This window comes from Heterodontus francisci, chromosome 4 (assembly GCF_036365525.1).
Source record: "Heterodontus francisci isolate sHetFra1 chromosome 4, sHetFra1.hap1, whole genome shotgun sequence".
NCBI lineage: Eukaryota > Metazoa > Chordata > Chondrichthyes > Heterodontiformes > Heterodontidae > Heterodontus > Heterodontus francisci.
Window position 1 is genome coordinate 110,695,366 of NC_090374.1, and position 19,238 is coordinate 110,714,603.

Consider the following 19,238-nt stretch of genomic DNA (forward strand, 5'->3'; position numbering starts at 1 on the left):
CTCTCTTGCCTTCTGAACACCTTTTGCGATAAAGAACCTCTTTATGTTCTCGCCTGTTCAACCTCTCCTGATAAGTACACCCCAAATTTCTGGTATCATCTTGTCAACAATTTTTGCACCCATTCCAGTGCCTATGGATCTCTTTTATAACATGGCGACTAGAATTGTATGCAGTACTCCAGGTGTGATCCAACCAAGTTTTGATACAACTTTTGCATAACTTTTCTCCTGTTGAATTAATTCCCTCTAGAAATAAACCCTAGTGCTTGGTTTTCTTTTTTCATGGCCTTGTTAACTTGTGTCACTACTTTTAGTGATTTGTGTATTAATTTGGGACCTCTGTGAAGCTCAATTCTCTGTACTCTCTTGGCATTTCTTGGCAGATAGAGATTTTAGGAAGGTTGTACTCATCTCAGTACTAGGAAATCCAGAACTGACACATTTAGATTTTAGGCCAGCCTGTGTTTAATGTATCAAATAATCTTACCAACTCATCATGAGGTTGGTTTGTGAAAGTTGACACATTACCATTATCATTGCTATTGTCTTCTTGGCCAGTCTCAGTTGCCTTCTGGAGTTGAGGGAGGTTATGAGGAACCTTTCCTGGGCTGAAGCTGCAGAAACTTGTGGCAAGATTTTGCTACTCTGGTGAAGGGCAGCTATGTTTGTATCATGGCTGAGGATTATGTCACATCTCAGGCTGAAGAATCACACTTGAAATCTCATATTTAACTTTAACAAAGATTTAACAAGCTTTGTTAAACACTTCTGTTCATGCTTATCGGACCTTACAACACCATCCAGATCATGTGTTTTCCTCAAAACACTGAGTTCCTTTCAGTTTCACTTCCAAGTACCATATCGTCTTCAGTACCCAAGCCCATGCATACAATTATGACAGATGAATGCTCTGGAAATCTTGCAATTCCCCACAAGGGATACAACGGATGTGTTGGGCTGTAAACATATGTGAGGAAGGACTTGCCTGTCAACCTACAGTGGAGTTCACCTCTACAGAACATGCAATGTTTTGAATGTTGACCCAATACCGTTGAGGGTGGTGCACCCAAACTATATGACATCAATGGGAACCATCTACATAAAACTACTTGACAGCAATGACAATAGCCCACGATATGGTGAAATGAGGCTGACTGAAATAAATCTTTGCGGAGTTTCCAGTTTCACTCTTTTCAGTATTGACCGTTTCATATCGATCAGTGTCCAAGAAGTATTCTTTTTCTTTCTAGATATGCTCCAGTTCTGACTGGTAGCAGAGGCTGTCGGCCAAGAGCAGCTGGAAAATGGCCACAGCCAGCTCATTTTAAACCAAACCAGTGGCATGACAACCAGGTTGTTATAAGTTTGGGTCTTACAGCGGTGCTAGTAGCTCCTGTAAAGGATATGAGACTAACCTTCTGAACCCGGCAAAAGGTTGCCCTTGGAACTTGTCCCCCTCCCCAAAGACTGTCGATAAGTGGTCCTGTGCTTGTTTTCATCCTCCTGTCCCGAGCACCAGGGCTCCACAATGGCGGTGAAGTATTACATTTGAGAAAAAACCAAAGCTCGCCATGATGAAGAATGATGATTAACTCCAGCCTGCTCCCCCTGTTGCTGTTGCTACTGACCTCGTTGGGCAATCTCACACGCTGCAGCGAGCAGAAGGCGGCGGTCTAAACTGACGCGCCGGACGTGAGCGCGTATGTCCTCACTGAAATCCCAAATCGGCTTCAAGAGTTGCCGTTGGCGTAATGAGCACGTCGCTATTAAAGGCAGTGAGGCGGCGCAGCTCGCGCTAGTTCCGGTTCGGTGGGCGATCGTTTACTTTTGAATTATTTAATTTGGTCCGGTGCGTTGCTCGCGCTCGGGTTGAAAAGAGGCGGCGGCTCCAGCCGGGCCGAGAATGGTGATCGGGAGACGATGGTGTTCGAGTCTTTAGTGGTTGAGGTTTTGAATCGTTTCTTGGGAGATTACGTGGTGAACTTGGACACCTCGCAGTTGCAATTAGGAATTTGGGGAGGTATAGTTTATGATCTGTGTGTCAATTCTGTTAAATATATGTGTATGTATATAAAACGCCTGGGTGTTTGACAAGTACCTGCAAGAGCAGTTGTCAGTGGTGTGGATCCGGGCTCCTTGGGAGGGAGTGACCCACCCACCAGGATCCTGCAGTAAAATGCACCATGGCAGGCAATTTTCCTACTTTAAAAAAATTGATTTAACTGGCCTGCAATCAACCGAGAAATGTCATTGTTTTGCGCTTTCGTTATTAAAATGTTTCATGGCTCATGCAAAGCTGCAAGTAGCTTTTTGTGCAAATGCTACTTCAATGTTGCATGGCGTTATATTAAGATCATTTTAAATTTTAGTTAGCGTACATGCGTTAAATATTTGATGCTAACAGCTTATGTTTAACTTGATACAGCTCGGACTGAACAAGGTCTGTTTTGAACATGTCGCCCCGTGCATTATATAGCAGTTTGCACAATATATGTTCATTCCTCTTTATTATGCTGCTCCAATATATGCAATATGATGTATTAACTTAAATGTTATTGTATGCATATTTCATTCTTATTGTAAAAGCGAAAGTTGAAATAAATTTGATACTAAATCGGTTAAAAAACGAGTGTACATAATATCTATTATAAAATGACCAGTAGAAAGTTTGAAGAATGGCATATAACCAGAGTTATAAACTCTGAAAGCAAGGATTGATTACCCCATTCCTTACAGTTTTTTCTTTTAGTTTAGTTCGTTCTTACTTTCAGTTGTTTATCTTTGTGGTGTTATTACAGTCATTATGGCTACAGAGTTGTGTTGTGGCTCTATCAGATCAGTGGAAAATAAAAAAATTGTAGTTTTACACTTCTCACTGGAGTGGATAGTCTAACTGGAAACTTGTTTTTTAAAAAAACATGATGTTCTCTATCATAGATACTTCATGTTTTGTCCCAGATAAGGGACAAGAACTGTTGAATATTTTAATCAGTTTATAATGTGCCCTGTGCCAACATAAAACATGGCAAGTTAATTAATACTGTTCAGTGTACTTTTGGTTATGTATACTTTCTGTAAAACAGTGTAGCCTCACCCCTAGTGAGTATATTGGAAGGGCTCGTCTGCAGTTAAATTGTTATGATAGAATATCTGGGAATTAGTAATCTTGTACTAGTGAAGCTTGCATAAGAGGAAATTGCTGGAAGCACACTTTTTATATTATACATGTAAACTTAGGAAATTAACCAAAAAAGCTGTATAAGCTCAAAGGAGCCCTGGATGTTGGGCTTATGACACATGCATATCACATGCTTCGTGAAAGCAAAATGGGACATGTTTGTTGCAATTTATTTTAGACCCAATATTGGTCAATTTTTAGTGCAAACTTAAAACTTTTGCAATACAAAGTGATGGGAATACTCAGCAGGTCTGGCAGCATCTATGGAGAAAGAGTTGACGTGTCAGATCGATGACCCTTCATTAGAACTGGAAAAGTTTCGAAGTGTAATAAGTTTTGAGCAAGTGGAAGCAGGGGTGGGGGAGGGAAGAACAACAAAAAGGGAGTTCTGTGATAGGATTGGGGACAAAAGGCAAAGGGAGTGGTAATAGTTGTAGTAAAAGACAGAGCATTTGTCCAGAGAGTGTGTTAATGGTAGAATAATGAATAGCTCTGTCCAAAAGCAAAAACATGAAAAACAAGTTTAAGACCACATGGTTTCAAAAAATGCACAATCAAAATGAGGGTCATCGTCTGAAATTGTTGAACGCAATGTTGAGTCCAGGGGGCTGTAAAGTGCCTAATTGGAATAGGAGGTGCTGTTCCTCGAGCTTGTGTTGAGCTTTACTGGAACACTGCAACAGGCAGAGGACAGAAATGTTGCCGCAAGAGCTAGGTGGCGCATGAAAATGGCAAGCAACCAGACGCTTGGGGCCTTGACCGCCTCCTCTTCACTATGGACGTCCAATCTCTCTGCACTTCTATCCTCCACCAGGACGGAGGGATCTCCCCTTCTTCTTTGAACAGAGACCCAACCAGTCCTCATCCTCCAGCACCCTCCTTCACCTGACTGAACTTGTTCTCACATTGAACAATTTCTCCTTTAACTCTGCTCACTTCCTCCAAATAAAAGGTGTTGTTATGGGTACCTGCATGGGTCCTAGCTTTGCCTTTCTTTTTGTGGGCTATGTCAAACATTTCTTCTTCCTAGCCTACTCAGGCCCCCTCCCCCAACTTTTTTTTTGGTACGTTGATGACTGTACTGGTGCCGTTTCCTGCTCTTGCCCAGAACTGGAAAAATTCATCAATTTTGCTTGCAATTTCCACCCTTCTCTTACCTTCAGGGTCCATCTCTGACACTTCCTTTCCCTTCCTTGCTCCCTCTGTCCCCATTTCTGGGGATGGACTGTCCACTAATATTCATTATAAGCCCACCGACTCCCAGAGCTATCACGGCTACACTTTCTCTTACCCTGTCTCCTGTAAGGACCCCCATTCCATTCTCCCAGTTTCTCCGTCTTTGTCACATCTGTTCTGATGATACAACATTCCACAACAGTGCTTCTGATATAAATTCCTTTTTGCCTCAACCAAGGATTTCCCCCCACCACCACCCCCCCGCACTGTGATTCACAGGGCCCTCGACCATATCCAACCCCTTTCCTGCACTTCTGCTCTCATCCTTCACCTCCCTCCCAGAACTGCAATAGGGTTCCCCTTGTTCTCCACTTTCCACCTCACCAGCCTCCACATCCAAAGGATCATCCTCTGCCATTTACGCCACCTCCAGCATGATGCCACCACCAAACACATCTTCCCCTCCCCTTCAGCAATCCGAAGGGACCGTTCCCTCAGCGACACCCTGGCTCCCTCCTCCATTCTAATCACCCCCGATACTTTGTCCCATTCTCATGGCAGCTTCCCATGCAGTCGCAGGATGTGTAACCTGCCCTTGTACCTCCTCTCCTCATCACATACACCCCTTCCAGGTGAAGCAGCGATTTAGTTGTACTTCTTTCAATTCAGTCTATTGTATTCCTGCTCACATTGCTGTACATTGAGGAAACCAAACACAGATTGGTTTGCAGCACACCTCTGCTCAGTCCACAAGCATGACCCCGGGCTTCTAGTTTCTTGCTATTTTAATTCACCACCTTACTCTCACGTCCACATTTCTGTCCTCAGCCTGCTGCAGTGTTCCAGTGAAGCTCAACGCAAGCTCAAGGAACAGCACCTAATCTTCCAATTAGGCACTTTACAGCCTTCTGGACTCAACATTGAGTTCAACAATTTCAGGCCACGACCACCATTTTGATTTGTGTTTTTTTCTAAAAGCGCAAAACAGAGGAAACGGTCCCTTCGGATCGTGTTTTTAAACTAACTTCTCATGTTTTTGCTTTTGGACAGAGCTGTTCATTATTCTGCCATTAACACACGCTCTGGACAAAAGCTTTCTTCTTGGCTAAAATAAAAACAGAAAGTTCTGGTGTTAACGACCAAGGCGGGAGTAATGCACTGTTATTTCAATCCCACTATTCCACAGGTCACAGCATATTAGTAAAGTTTCCCACCTACTGGAAATTAGCCAAATTAAACACTATTTATTCTCCAGAATAAAGCACACCAAACCAGGTTTCTTTAAACAACTATTTAAATAACTATTTATTAATAAACCATGTTTTAGACGATAATGAGATAATTCTACATGTATGGACAGATTTCATAACTCCTTATTCTTCCTAACCCTCATGCACACACAAATACATTCACAAATTAGTTAACGGGAAAAAGGCTGATTTAAGTTGTAACTGTTTCTTAGGAACAATAAAACAATTGTTTTTCAGAATCTGGTAGGATATTTCCAGATTGGTGAGGTGTCCCAGAGTTGAATAGTCAGATGCCACTCGTCTCTCCAGGTGAGTTTTATAAAACGTCTGCGATGGGTAGGCCTTCATTTGCAGTGGACACCACACAGATCTTTCAGCTTAAAGTGTAGCAACAGGTCTACTTAAATTCTAAAGTAGCAGTGTAACAGTCCTGGTATTTGAAGTGCAGGCTGTAAACTCGTAAAATCTTCCTGTTGCTTGGATATGACAGTCTTGTGACTTCTGTTGAAAGTTTTTAGTTTCAGTTCTGCAGTGTGAAACAGACCAGAGGGAGGTGTGAACAGCTCAAAGCCAGTTGCTGTTGAAGACCTGGGGTCTTGAAATGTCAGGATCTTCCAAAAACAACACAAAAAGCAACAGAACTCACCATTGAGGCAGGCATTCTTGACTGGAGGCAACAGCAACCTGCCACACCCAAAACACAAGGCTTCCTTTCTCCAAAGCATTGTTTCTTTGTGTCTTTTCTCTCTTTTCAGGCAAGTCAAAACCTCACGTTAAATGTAGCACTTTTACCCTTGAAATTCAAAGCTTATTTTCAGAGAGATTATGTATTTTCTCTGGTCTACAAATCCAGGTCTTCAACAGCACTTGACTTTTAGCTGCTCACGGCTCCCTCTGGTCTGTTTCACACTGCAGAACTAAAACTAAAAGCTTTCAACAGAAGTTACAAGACTGTCGTAAAACCTTCCTGTTGGATACGTGTTTACAGCCTGCACTTCAAATATCAAGTCAACATTCAGTCACTGTTCACAGAAAGTCATTTTTTCAGTCTTAAAGGAACACAGTTTTAAAAAAAAACTCTTATGACACTGGAAATACTCAACAAGTCTTGCAGCATCTGTGGAGAGGGAAACCGAGTTAATGTTTCAGGTCTGTGATCTTTCATCAGAACCTTGATGGAATGTCACAGACCTAAAATGTTAACTCTGCTTCTCTCTCCACAGATGCTACAAGACCTGCCGAGTATTTCCAGCTTCTGCAGCACTTTGCTTTTATAAAACTTGTATAACAGATATCTATAATAATAATCCAACTGGCTAGCTGTTCTATGTTCAAACAATAGTACTATCTCCCAGGCCTACCTGACACTGTCCTCTACCCCAATACATCCCTGAGGCATGTAGGAATAAAAACAGAAAATGTTTTTTCAAGGGTCATCGACCTAAAATGTTAACTGTTTCTCTTTCCACAGATGCTGCCAGACCTGCTGAGTATTTCTAGCATTTTCTGTTTATTTCAGATTTCCAGCATTTTCTGTTTATTTCAGATTTCCAGCATCTGCAGTATTTTGCTTTTGCATGTGGGAATTAACCTGGATTGAGGCAATGCTGACTTAATTATTTTCAACAAACTTTTTTAAATTTCAGGATGGTTAAGTGAGAGTTGGTATCACTGAAGCAAACTTTAGAATCAGCTTCTGATGAAGCATCAAGCCCAAACTTTTTTTCTCTTTCCAGTTGTTGAACTACTTGTTACATCTATTTGAAGTACTGTTTTTAAAACATCGGAACATTAGATTGGAAATTATGATCGATAATAGATGAACAGTGTCTGCATATGATATTCCTCTGACCATCATTTTAATGCTGTCATTAACCCATTTAAAATAAATTGCTAATACCGCTATTAAATAGTGGAAAGAGGAATGTATGAACATTGTGTGCGTCAGTTATGATAGAGCAATTTCTAGTTTTATTTGGTTCTTGACCCTGTTGAAAAAAATGTTAGTATGTTAAAAACATGAAACATTAAACACTGCAATAATTTAAAAAAAAAAATCACGAACAACTTTGTGCTCTTTGGTAGTCTTGACTATCTACAGTCTAGGGTTTGCAGTCTATTTTGCATTTACACTTTAACAGGGTCTATACACCCTTTCCTACAATGCAGCAGTGACTACCCCACAACAGTACTTCATTGGTTAGAAAGTGCTTTGTGATATTCTGAAAGGGGCTACATTAAAGCAAGTTTTTTTTTCTGTCAGTGCTCGCATTTACGGTGGATGTTGAGAATTCTATTGTAGATAATGTGGGCTTGCTATCTGCTGCATGACGAGAGATATTCATAGAAGCATGTAAGTAAGCTGACAACTGTTTTCTAAGTTACAACAGTGTTTAAAAAGGTCAATAGTTTAACATCACACATTACACGATGAAAAATAATTACAAATGGGAAATCTTTTAGGGAATGGTACAGACCTGGACTAATGACGTGGAGACTTGAGTTCAAATCCTACCAAAGCAGGTGGGCAATTGAAAATCAATGAATTAAATAATTCTGAAATAATAAGTCTGTGTCAATAATAGTGACCGTGAAACGACTGGAGTGGTGTAAAAACACATCATGTTCACTAGTGTCCTTTTAGGGAAGGAAATATTCTGTCCTTAACTGGTCTGGTGTACATGTGACTCCAGGCCCACATCAATGTAGTTGACTGTTAACTAGCAAACCAATCAGGTATATCTAATTGCTGTGAAAAAGTTGAAGAATAAATGAGACCGGCCACCCAGCATCAACCTAGGCACCGGACACAACAAAAGCACACCCTGTCCAGTGCTCCTCACTAACATCTGGGGATGTGTGCCAAAATTGGGACAGCTGCCCCAAAGACTAGGAAAGCAACAACCTGGTGTAGTTATATCCACAGAATCATACCTCTCAGTCAATGTCCCAGCTTCCTCTACCATTCCTTGGGCTGGACTGTCCCACGGGCAGGGCAGAGCCACCAGTGATGAAGGCACAGGGATATAGTGGGGAGGGACAGGCCCTGGGAGCCTTCAACATTGACACTGGACCCCATGAAGTCTCCTGGCATCAGGCAAAGATGGGCAAGGCAACCTACTGCTGGTTACCACCTACTGCCCTCCCTTAGTCAGTAGTCCTCTACATTGAGCACCACATGGAAGAGGCTCTGAGCATAGCAAGAGCACAGAATGTACTCTGGGTTGGGGACTTCAAAAGCATCACCAAGAGTGGCTCAGTAGCACCACTACTGACTGAGCTAGTCAAGACCTGAAGGACATAGCTGCCAGACTGGGCCTGTAGCAGATGGTGAGAGAACCAACTCTAAGGGATAAATATACTTGACATTCTCGCCAATCTGCCTGTTGCATCAGTCCATGCCTGTATTGATAAAAGTGACAATGCGAAATCATTGTGGAGACAAAGTTCTGTCTTCTTACTGAGGGCACCCTCCAATGTGTTGCATGGCACTACCACCATGCTAAATGGAATAGACTGAACAAATCTAGCAGCTCAAAACTGGATGTCCATCAGCCACTGTGGGCCATCAGTAGCAGAATTGTATCCTACCACAATCTGTTAACCTCATGGCCTGGAATATTCCTCACTCTAGCTTTAATATGGAAGAGCATGCCAGGAGCAGAACCAGGCATACCTTTTTAAAAAAAAAAGATGGTAACCTGCTGAAACTACACCACAGGACTCTTACCATGCTGCTTCTGCTGATTAGCATACAATGGACAGAACTAAGTGATCCCAAGCCAACAGATCAGATCAAAGCTCAGCAATCCTCAATGGCTGACCAGGAGGAGGGCATGTCGCCCATCGAATCCACACCAGTTCTCTGTGGAGCAATCCAGTCAATCTCATTTCCCCTGCTTTAGCCCTGCAAGTTTATTTCCCTCAAGTGCCCATTCAATTTCCTCGTGAAATCATTGATCGTCTCTTCTTCCAACACCCTTGTAAGCAGTGACTTCTAGGTCATTACCACTTGCTGTGTTTTTTAAATTATTGCTCACATTCCCCCTGTATTTCTTGCCCAAAACCTTAAATCTATGCCTCTTTGTCCTTGTATCAACAGCTAATGGGAACAGCTTTTCTTTGTCTACCTTATCTAAACCTGTCATCTTGTACACCTCGATCAAATCTCTCCTCAATCTCCTTTGCTGTAGGGAAAACAGCCCCAGTTTCTCCAACCTACCTTGTGGCTAATATAATCTCCACTGCACCCTCTCAGAGACTCTCACGTCCTTCTTAAAGTGTGGTGATCAGAACTGGATGCAATATTCTAGGTGGGAGCCTAACCAGAGCTTGTTAAAGGTTCAGCATAACTTCCCTGCTATTGTACTGAATACTCTATTTATGAAGCCCAAGATCCCCTTTGCCTTTCTAACTCTCAATATGTCCTGCTACCTCCAAAAATCTGTGCACATGACAACCCCCCAGGGTCCCTCTTTTCCTGAACAGTCTTTAAAACTGTGCTATTAAGTCTTTATTGCCTCTGCCAAAATGCATCACCTCACACCTCACTACTAAATTGCATCTGCCACTTGTCTGCTCATTCTGCTAGTCTATCTATGTCCTGTTGCAGTTAATTTATATTATCCTCACTGTCTGCCACACCTCCAAGTTTGGTGTCATCAGCAAATTTTGAAATTTTATTTGCATTCCTGTATATAAGTCTTTTTATATGTATCAAAAAGAGCAGCAGTGGTCCGGTCCTAGCAGTGACTCTGTGGGAGCACCACTGTCTACCATCCTCCAGTCTGAAAAAACAAGCATTTACCACAACTTGCTGTTTTCTGTCCTTAAGCCAATATTTTATCCAAGCTGGCACTGGCTCTTCTATTCCATGAACCTCAGTTTTGTTAACCTGCCTTTTATGTGGTACTTTGTCAAATGCTTTTTTAAATTCCATGCAGATATCTTCCACTGTATTTCCTTCATCAACCTCCTTTGTTATTTCATCAAAAGATTTAATTAGATTAAGTTTAGTCAAACCTGATCTGCCTTTTACAAATCTGTACTGGCTCTCCTTAATTGACTCAAATCTCTCCAATTGCCTCTTGACTGTTTCCCTGATTATTGTTTCTTAACCGTTACCCAACACTTGATGTTAAACTAACCGGCCTGTGGTTACTAGGAATGTCCTTACACCCTTTTTTGAATAAGGGTGTCACATTTGTCACTTTCCAATCCTCCAGCACCTCCCTCATATCTAGGGAAAATTGGTTAAGATTATGGAAAGCCCTTTCACTACTCCACCCCCACTTCCCTTTGCAACCTGGGATGCAAGCAATCTAGACCAGGTGACTTATCCACTCCAAGCATAGCCAGCCTTTCCAATACATCCTGCCCATCACTTTTCACCCCATCTATTATCTCTGCCATCTCCACTTCTGCTGATATTTTGTCTTGTGTCCTCTTCATAGTAAACACATAGTACTCGTTAAATGTTTATAGACTTGCCCTGCGCCTCTGAGCATATATCACCCTCTTGGACCCTAATAGGCCCCACTCTGCCTATTGCTCCTTGCTTACTGTTTACATGCTGGTATAAAATGTTTTGGTTCCCTTTTATGCCAATAGCCATTCTATTTTCATATTCCATCTGCCAGTTTTATTTTCCTCTTCACTTGTCCTCTCATCTTATTGTATTTGGCCTGATTCACGCTTGAAAAATTCACCCTTTTTATGTTTCATCATATTCTCTATCTCCCTCATCATCCAAGGAGCTCTAGCTTTGGTTTCCCCTCCCTTCCACTCTGGTTGGAATGAACCTAGCCTGTTCTGGAAACATCTGCTTAAAGATCATCCATTATTCCGTTAGTTTTTCCCATCAAATTTGGTTCCATTTTACCCTGGCTAGATTTTCCTTTCATTCAGTTCTGTTTAGTTTGTTTCTTGCTCTTTTCCATTACTAATCTAAACCTTATGATACGATGATCACTCTTATCCAAGTGGTCCACTTGGCCTACCTCATTCCCTAGCATTAGATCCAGCAATGCTCCTTTCTATTTGCATCAAGAACATATTGGTCAAGGAAATTCTGAGCACATTTCAGAAATTCTTCCCACTCCATACCCTTTACTTTAATATTAATTGCCCAAATATTGATCAGGATAAAGTCCCTCTATCACCACTTGCACATCTCTGATCTCCCTGCAGATTTGCTCCTTCATATCCCTCTGACTATTTGGAGGCCTGTAGAATACACGCAGTAGCATGATCATACCTTTTCAACTCTAACCAAATGGATTCTGTCCTTGCTCCCTGAAGGACATCCCTGTTCCAAGACTACAATGTCTTCCCTTAATCAGTACTGCCACCCACCTCCCTTTTTCCTTCCTTTTCTTTTCCAAACACTTTTATCCTTGAATATTAAGCACCCATGCATCACCATTTTTAAGCCATGTTTCCCTTATTGTCACTACATTATATTTCCACATGGTTGTTCGTGCTTGTAGCTTATCAATCTTATTCGTCACACTTTGTGCATACATATAAATTGTATACCTGTTTTTGTATTCCTCACAATCCTTCTTAATCTGCTCCTATCGAAAATGGTACTACTTTCTTCTCTAGTACTATGTGACACTCTTGCTCCTTTATGCACCTTATTCCTTTTTTTTACTTCCATATGCTGATACCCATCCCCCTGTCAATTTAAACCCTCCCCAACCACACTAGTGAACCTCCCCCATGAGGGCATTGGTCCCAATCCTGGTGAGGTGCAACCCATCCCTTTTGAATAGTCTTGCCCCAGAACTGGTCCCAATGCCCCAAGAATCTGAAGCCCTCCCCCCTGCACCATGCTTCAAGCCATGCATTAATCCTCCCTATCCTCTTATTTCTACTCTCTCTGGTGCATGTCACTGGGAGTAATCCAGAGATTACTATCTTTAGAGGTATTTTTTTAAACTTCCTCCCTTGCTCCTGAAAGCCTGACAATAGGACCTCAATACTTGTCTTCTCTATCGTTGATACTGAGTGTACCATAATTTCTGGCTTCCCCCTGCAGAATATTCTTTACCCACTCCATGATGTCCTTTACCTTGGCACGAGGGAGGCAACATGCCAGACAGGGCTCACTATGACTGTTACAGAAACACCTGTCTTTCCCCCTAAATGTAGAATCTCCTTTGAGGACTGCATTCCTAAGCTTTGCAATTCCCTCCCCACCCCTGCCCTCTTGCAGTTCCTTGCCCATTGATGCCATGGTCCAGACTGCACTTCTTTAAGGTGTCGTTATTCCCAGCAGTACGCAATGCTGAGTACTGGTCTGAGAGTGGCACACATCTCAAGATTCCTGCATTTCCTGCCTCTTTCTACTCTTCCGGATGGCCATTCATACACTATCCTGAATGCTCTCTGACTGTGGGAGGGCCACTTCTTGGAATGTATGATACAGTAAGCTCTCCGCTTCCCTGATGCTCCACCGTGACTCCACCTGCCCCTCAAGCTCAGACCCTGAGCTTGAGTTCAAGCTGCTGGAGACACTTCCTACATATGTGGTCTCCCAAGACATCTGAAGTGTCCTAAAGTTCCCATATGGTGCAGGAATTGCAAGCAACAGGTCTCAGCTGCCCATCCATGAGTTTTTTTTAAAAAGTGAAACAGGCTGAAATATTTACAACTTCCTTCTGCCAAAAGTGCAGAGTGGATGATCTATCTCTACTTCCTCCAGAAATCCCCATCATCACAGCTGCTATTCTTCAGCAAAATTGTTTCACTCATTGATACCAAGAAATGGATGAATGGACTGGATACAGTAAAAGCTATGGGCCTGACAACTTTCTGGCTGTAGTGCTGAAGGCTGTGCACCCAGCCAAGCTATTCCAGTACAGCTACAACATTGGCATCTATCCAACAAAATGGAAAATTGCCCAGGTATGTCCTGTCCACAAAGAGCAGGACAAATCCAATCCAGCCACTTACCGTTTACTTGCAATCATCAGTAAAACGACGGTGTCATCAACCAATGCTATCAAGTGGCACTTGCTCAGCAATAACTTCTCATCGCTCAGTTTGGGTTCTTCCAGGGCTACTCTGCTCTCAACATCATAGCCTTGAATCAAAGAGCTGAGCTTCAGAGGTGAGGTGTCTGAGACGATCCTTGATGACAAGGCAGCATTTGATCAAGTGTAGTGTTAAAGAGCCATAGTAACATTGAAGTCAATGGGAATCAGGGATGGGTGGGTGGGAAACTCTCCACTGGCCAGAGTCATACCTAGCACAAAGGAAGACGGTTGGAGGCCAATTATCTTAGCCCCAGGACATCACTGCAGGATTTTTTCAGGGCGGTATCCAAGGTCCAACCCTCTTTAGCTGCTTCAGCAATGATCTTCCCTCCATCATAAAGTCAGAATTGGGGATGTTCACTGATGATTGCACAGTGTTCAGTTCCATTTGCAACTTCTCATAATGAAGCAGACTGTGCCCACGTGCAGCAAGACCTGGGCAACATTCAGACTTGGGCTATTAAGTGGTAACATTGCCTGGCACTTGTGGGGCTTGAATGCGAATCTAACCATCTCTGATTGACATTCAAGGCATTAACATTGAGTCCCCCAGCATCAACCTCCTGGAGGCCACCATTGACCAGAAGCTTAACTGGACAGGCCATCTAAATACTGTAGCTGCAGGTTCAGAGGCTGGGTACTCTGGTAAATTTCCTGACTTCCCCAAAGCCTGTCCACCACCTATGTCAGAAGTGTGACACAACACTCTCCATTTGAATGACTGCTGCAATGACACTCTGAGCTCCAACCACACTCAAGGAGCTCAACTCCCATTCAGGACAAAGCAGTCTGGTTGATTGGCATCCCATCCATGACCTTAAACATTTGCTCCCTCCTCCACTGGCGTAACATAGCTGCAATGTGTATCATCTAAAAGACGCTGAATTTTAGTAGATTGTTGTTTCGTAATATTAATTGGGTGCAAACACAGGCTTGTAACTGTGACTGTCAGAAACCATTGCTCAATTTTATCCTTTTCTGTCTCAAATTTGTGTGAAACCGGCAGTGGGCGGAAGTAGCATCTCATCAGTCCTGGTGAGCTGTCAATTTGGCTCTAAGTCGTGGCCTCTGACCAATCATCTGGCTCTGACAAGCTCCAGTCTTATTCTCCAAAATGTCAGTTATCCTGGCAAATTCAAAACCCAGTGGATAAAAGCAGATTTTTCTTGTAAAATGCTGATAAGCTGACATGAATTGATGTGCTAATGCTCAAGATTGACAAGAATGGGAATTCTAGTATTTTGGCCGAACGAAAAGGCCGTGGTCTTAGAGAGATATAATGCTGCTATTGATGAGCTGGTAGTCTCCAAATATGTTTGGTTGTGGCATAGGTTACTGTATTAGCTGAAACCTACAAAAGAGGCATGTTTGCAGACTTAAAGGATAATTCCATATACATATTCCATTAATCAGCCAAACTGTTGAACAGATAGACACAGCAACAATATTCAGCTATGCTGGCTTTATAGTTTAAATAAGTAATTTTTAATCAAGTTTGGCATTTTGTGAACTTTTGCTTTTCAAGGCGACCAATGGTACTGGAATGGAACATTCTTTCATGTATCCAATGGCAGTATTAAGTAATTGTAGATCAAACGTAAATTTGAAGTAAAAACAGAAAATGCTGTAAACACAATAAGATTGATCGACATCTGAGAAGCAAAAAGATTGACATTTTTGGGTAAAGACCAAATGTCAGAATAATTTTTGAATAAGGACCTGCGTCCAAAACATTAAACTTGTCTTTGCTTTTCGAGATACTGATAAATCTGCTATATATTTCGAATGATTTTTTTGTAATAATTTAGATATCGATCTTATTGCTGAAGTCTGGAAAGTTTTAAGAATTTCAGGTGATTGGCTTCTTTTGCACTTATACAACATTTTTCTACGCTTAATGTGGTCCCAGAGGTCACTGGACAACATATTATGCTGCTAGGAAGAGACTTTGAAAATAGAAACTCGTCTGGCCACAAGATAGCGACTGCTAAAAGAGATTTTTATGATCCTTATTTGTGCCAATTGCTACATCTGGAATTCAGATGGGCCCTCTTTGGCCTGTATATAACTGTAAATAAAAGATGCACTGTTTTTAAAACCGGGTTAAGGAAAATCCCAAGGTTTTTTCAACGTATATAAAAAGCAAGAGGGTAACTAGGGAAAGGGTTGGCCCACTCAAGGACAGAGAAGGGAATCCATGTGTGGAGCCCAGAGGAAATGGACGAGGTACTAAATGAGTACTTTGCATCAGTATTCACCAAAGATAAGGACTTGGTGGATGATGAGCCGAGGGAAGAGAGTGTAGATAGTCTCAGTCATCTCATTATCAAAAAGGAGGAGGTGTTGGGTGTCTTGCAAAGCATTCAGGTAAAGTCCCCAGGGCCTGATGGGATCTACCCCAGAATACTGAGGGAGACAAGGGAAGAAATTGCTGAGGCCTTGACAGAAATCTTTGCATCCTCATTGGCTACAGGTGAGGTCCCAGAGGACTGGAGAATAGCCAATGTTGTGCCTTTGTTTAAGAAGTAGCAAGGATAATCCAGGAAATTATAGGCCGGTGAGCTTTACGTCAGTGGTAGGGAAATTATTTGAGAGGATTCTTCGGGACAGGATTTACTCCCATTTGGAAACAAACAAACTTATTAGCGAGAGGCAGCATGGTTTTGTGAAGGGGAGGTCGTGTCTCACTAATTTGATTGAGTTTTTTGAGGAAGTGACGAAGATGATTGATGAAGGAAGGGCAGTGGATGTTATCTATATGGACTTAAGTAAAGCCTTTGACAAGGTCCCGCATGGTAGACTGGTACTAAAGGTGAAGTCACACGGGATCAGAGGTGAGTGGCAAGATGGATACAGAACTGGCTCTGTTATAGAAGACAGAGAGTAGCAGTGGAAGGGTGCTTTTCTGAATGGAGGGATGTGACTAGTGGTGTTCCGCAGGGATCAGTGCTGGGACCTTTTGCTGTTTGCAGTATATGTAAATGATTTGGAGGAAAATGTAGCTGGTTTGATTAGTAAGTTTGCGGACGACACAAAGGTTGGTGGAGTTGGGGATAGTGATGAGGATTATCAGAGGATACAGCAGGATATAGATCAGTTGGAGACTTGGGCGGAGAAATGGCAGATGGAGTTTAATCCGGACAAATGTGAGGTAATGCATTTTGGAAGGTCTAATGCAGGTGGGAAGTATGCAGTAAATGGCAGAACCCTTAGGAGTATTGACAGGCAGAGATATCTGGGTGTACAGGTCCACAGGTCACTGAAAGTGGCAACGCAGGTGGATAAGGTAGTCAAGAACGCATACGGCATGCTTGCCTTCATCGGTCGGGGCATAGAGTATAAAAATTGGCAAGTCATGCTGCAGCTGTACAGAACCTTAGTTAGGCCACACTTAGAATATTGCGTGCAATTCTGGTCGCCACACTACCAGAAGACGTGGAGGCTTTGGAGAGGGTACAGAAGAGGTTTACCAGGATGTTGCCTGGTCTGGAGGGCATTAGCTATGAGGAGAGGTTGGAAAAACTTGGATTGTTTTCACTGGAATGACGGAGGTGGAGGGGCGACATGATCGAGGTTTACAAATTTATGAGCGGCATGGACAGAGTGGATAGTCAGAAGCTTTTTCCCGGGGTGGAAGAGTCAATTACTAGGGGACATAGGTTTAAGGTGAGCGGGGCAAAGTTTAGAGGGGATGTGCGAGGCAAGTTCTTTACACAGAGGGTGGTGAGTGCCTGGAACCTGCTGCCGGGGGAGGTGGTGGAAGCAGGTACGATAGCGACGTTTAAGAGGCATCTTGACAAATGCATGAATAGGATGGGAATAGAGGGATACGGTCCCCGGAAGTGCAGAAGGTTTTAGTTTAGGCAGGCATCAAGATCGGCGCAGGCTTGGAGGGCCGAATGGCCTGTTCCTGTGCTGTACTGTTCTTTGTTCTTTGTTCAGGAGTAAATAGATCTGAATATTTTGGAAGTCTGTAAAAGGATCATCTAATGTGTACTTATTTGACATATCCAGTCGGTATTTTGCAGACACTATCCATATGTCTACATTCACAGATGAATATAGGCATGCACTCTGAGTAGCGCTTGAGCTGTTGGCCTGCTATTGTTGCTGTAAACCAAAACAATTAAAAAAAGAAAAAAAACAAAATTGTATTTATTTCATGGGTTTGGGTGTTATTGGCAAGGCTGCGATTATTGCCCATCGCTGGCCTTGAAGGTAGTAGTAAGCTGCCCTTTTGAACTGCTGCAGACAGGGCTAAATTGTGGCGAGTCGAAGAGACTTAGTAGTTGGCAGGAAAAAAGACAGAGGCGCAAGGGGAGAGCCAACTGTGCAACAGCCCCAACAAACAAATTTCTCTGCAGCACCTGTGGAAGAGCCTGTCACTCCAGAATTGGCCTTTATAGCCACTCCAGGCGCTGCTTCACAAACCACTGACCACCTCCAGGCGCGTATCCATTGTCTCTCGAGATAAGGAGGCCCAAAAGAAAGAAGAAAGAAGTCAGTATAGTGAAAGTAACTCCCACAGTGCTGTTAGGTCGGGAGTTCCAGGATTTTGTCTCCGTGATGGCAAAAGAATTGCAGTATATTTTCAAGTTAGGATTGTTGTTTAGCCAATTGATGCACCTCCTCACCCATTGACCACTGTTTCATTCTGTTCCTTTTTATACTGGCACAAGTGAGTCCCTAGTTACTGTCTACTACCTGTGTATAATTAAATACAATTAGCAGATTCTCTTTTCTCTCAAATTAAAAAAAAGTTTATATGTCAAAATAAATAAATATATAAATGTCCAACCAAAATTTCAAAACAAATTAAATTCAAGACTTCCATATTCTGTACAAATCATTACATTGTGAGACAACCCTTCTCTTGGACGCGTAATGATTGATTGCTTCTTGACGTGCCATTTTTTTTGTTGATAAACAATCCAGCAGTTGATAAATAGGTGGATACAAGTCAATTTCCTTTCTCTCCAGAGTTTGGTCTCCTTACCTAAGGAAAGATATACGTGCCATAGAGGGAGTGCAATGAAGGTTCACCAAACTAATTCCTGGGATGGAGGGATTGTCCTATAAGGAAAGATTAAATAGACTGGGCCTTTATCCTCGAGTTTAGTAAAATGAATGGTGATCTCATTCAAACATACAAAATTCTTAGAGGGCTTGGCAAGATTGATGCAGGAAGGATGTTTTCCCTGGCTGGGGAGTCCAGACCAGGGGACACAGTCTCAGAATAAGGGCAGGCCATTGAGGTCTGAGGTAAGGAATATGTTCACTCAGCGGGTGAATGTTTGGAATTCTGTGCCCCAGAGGGCTGTGGAAGGTCAGTCATTGAGTATGTTCAAGACTGAGATTGATAGATTTCTACATATTACAAACATCAAGGGTAATGGGGATAGTGCAGGAAGATGGTGTTAAAGTAGAAGATCAGTCATGATCTCATTGAATGGTGGAGTGGGCTTGAAGGGCTGAATGGCCTACTCTTCATTTCTTATGTTCTTAGTTTCATCTTCTTAGTTTCAAATTCTTTGGGTCACCCAAGCATGGTCACTTCTTGGCCATCTTCCTGAATATTCAACCAGTACTTAA

At 42.4% G+C, this 19,238-nt stretch overlaps 1 protein-coding gene across 1 annotated transcript in view; it reads left to right on the top strand.

The window, feature by feature from the left end:
• The first annotated feature begins 1,674 nt into the window (after positions 1-1,674).
• Positions 1,675-19,238, top strand: part of vps13a (vacuolar protein sorting 13 homolog A) — a 609,759-nt gene continuing 592,195 nt past the window's right edge. Inside the window, exon 1 of the mRNA XM_068029994.1 lies at positions 1,675-2,020. Within this exon, the coding sequence (XP_067886095.1) occupies positions 1,921-2,020 (100 nt within the window). The 5' untranslated portion in view covers positions 1,675-1,920. The remainder of the gene's footprint in view (positions 2,021-19,238) is intronic.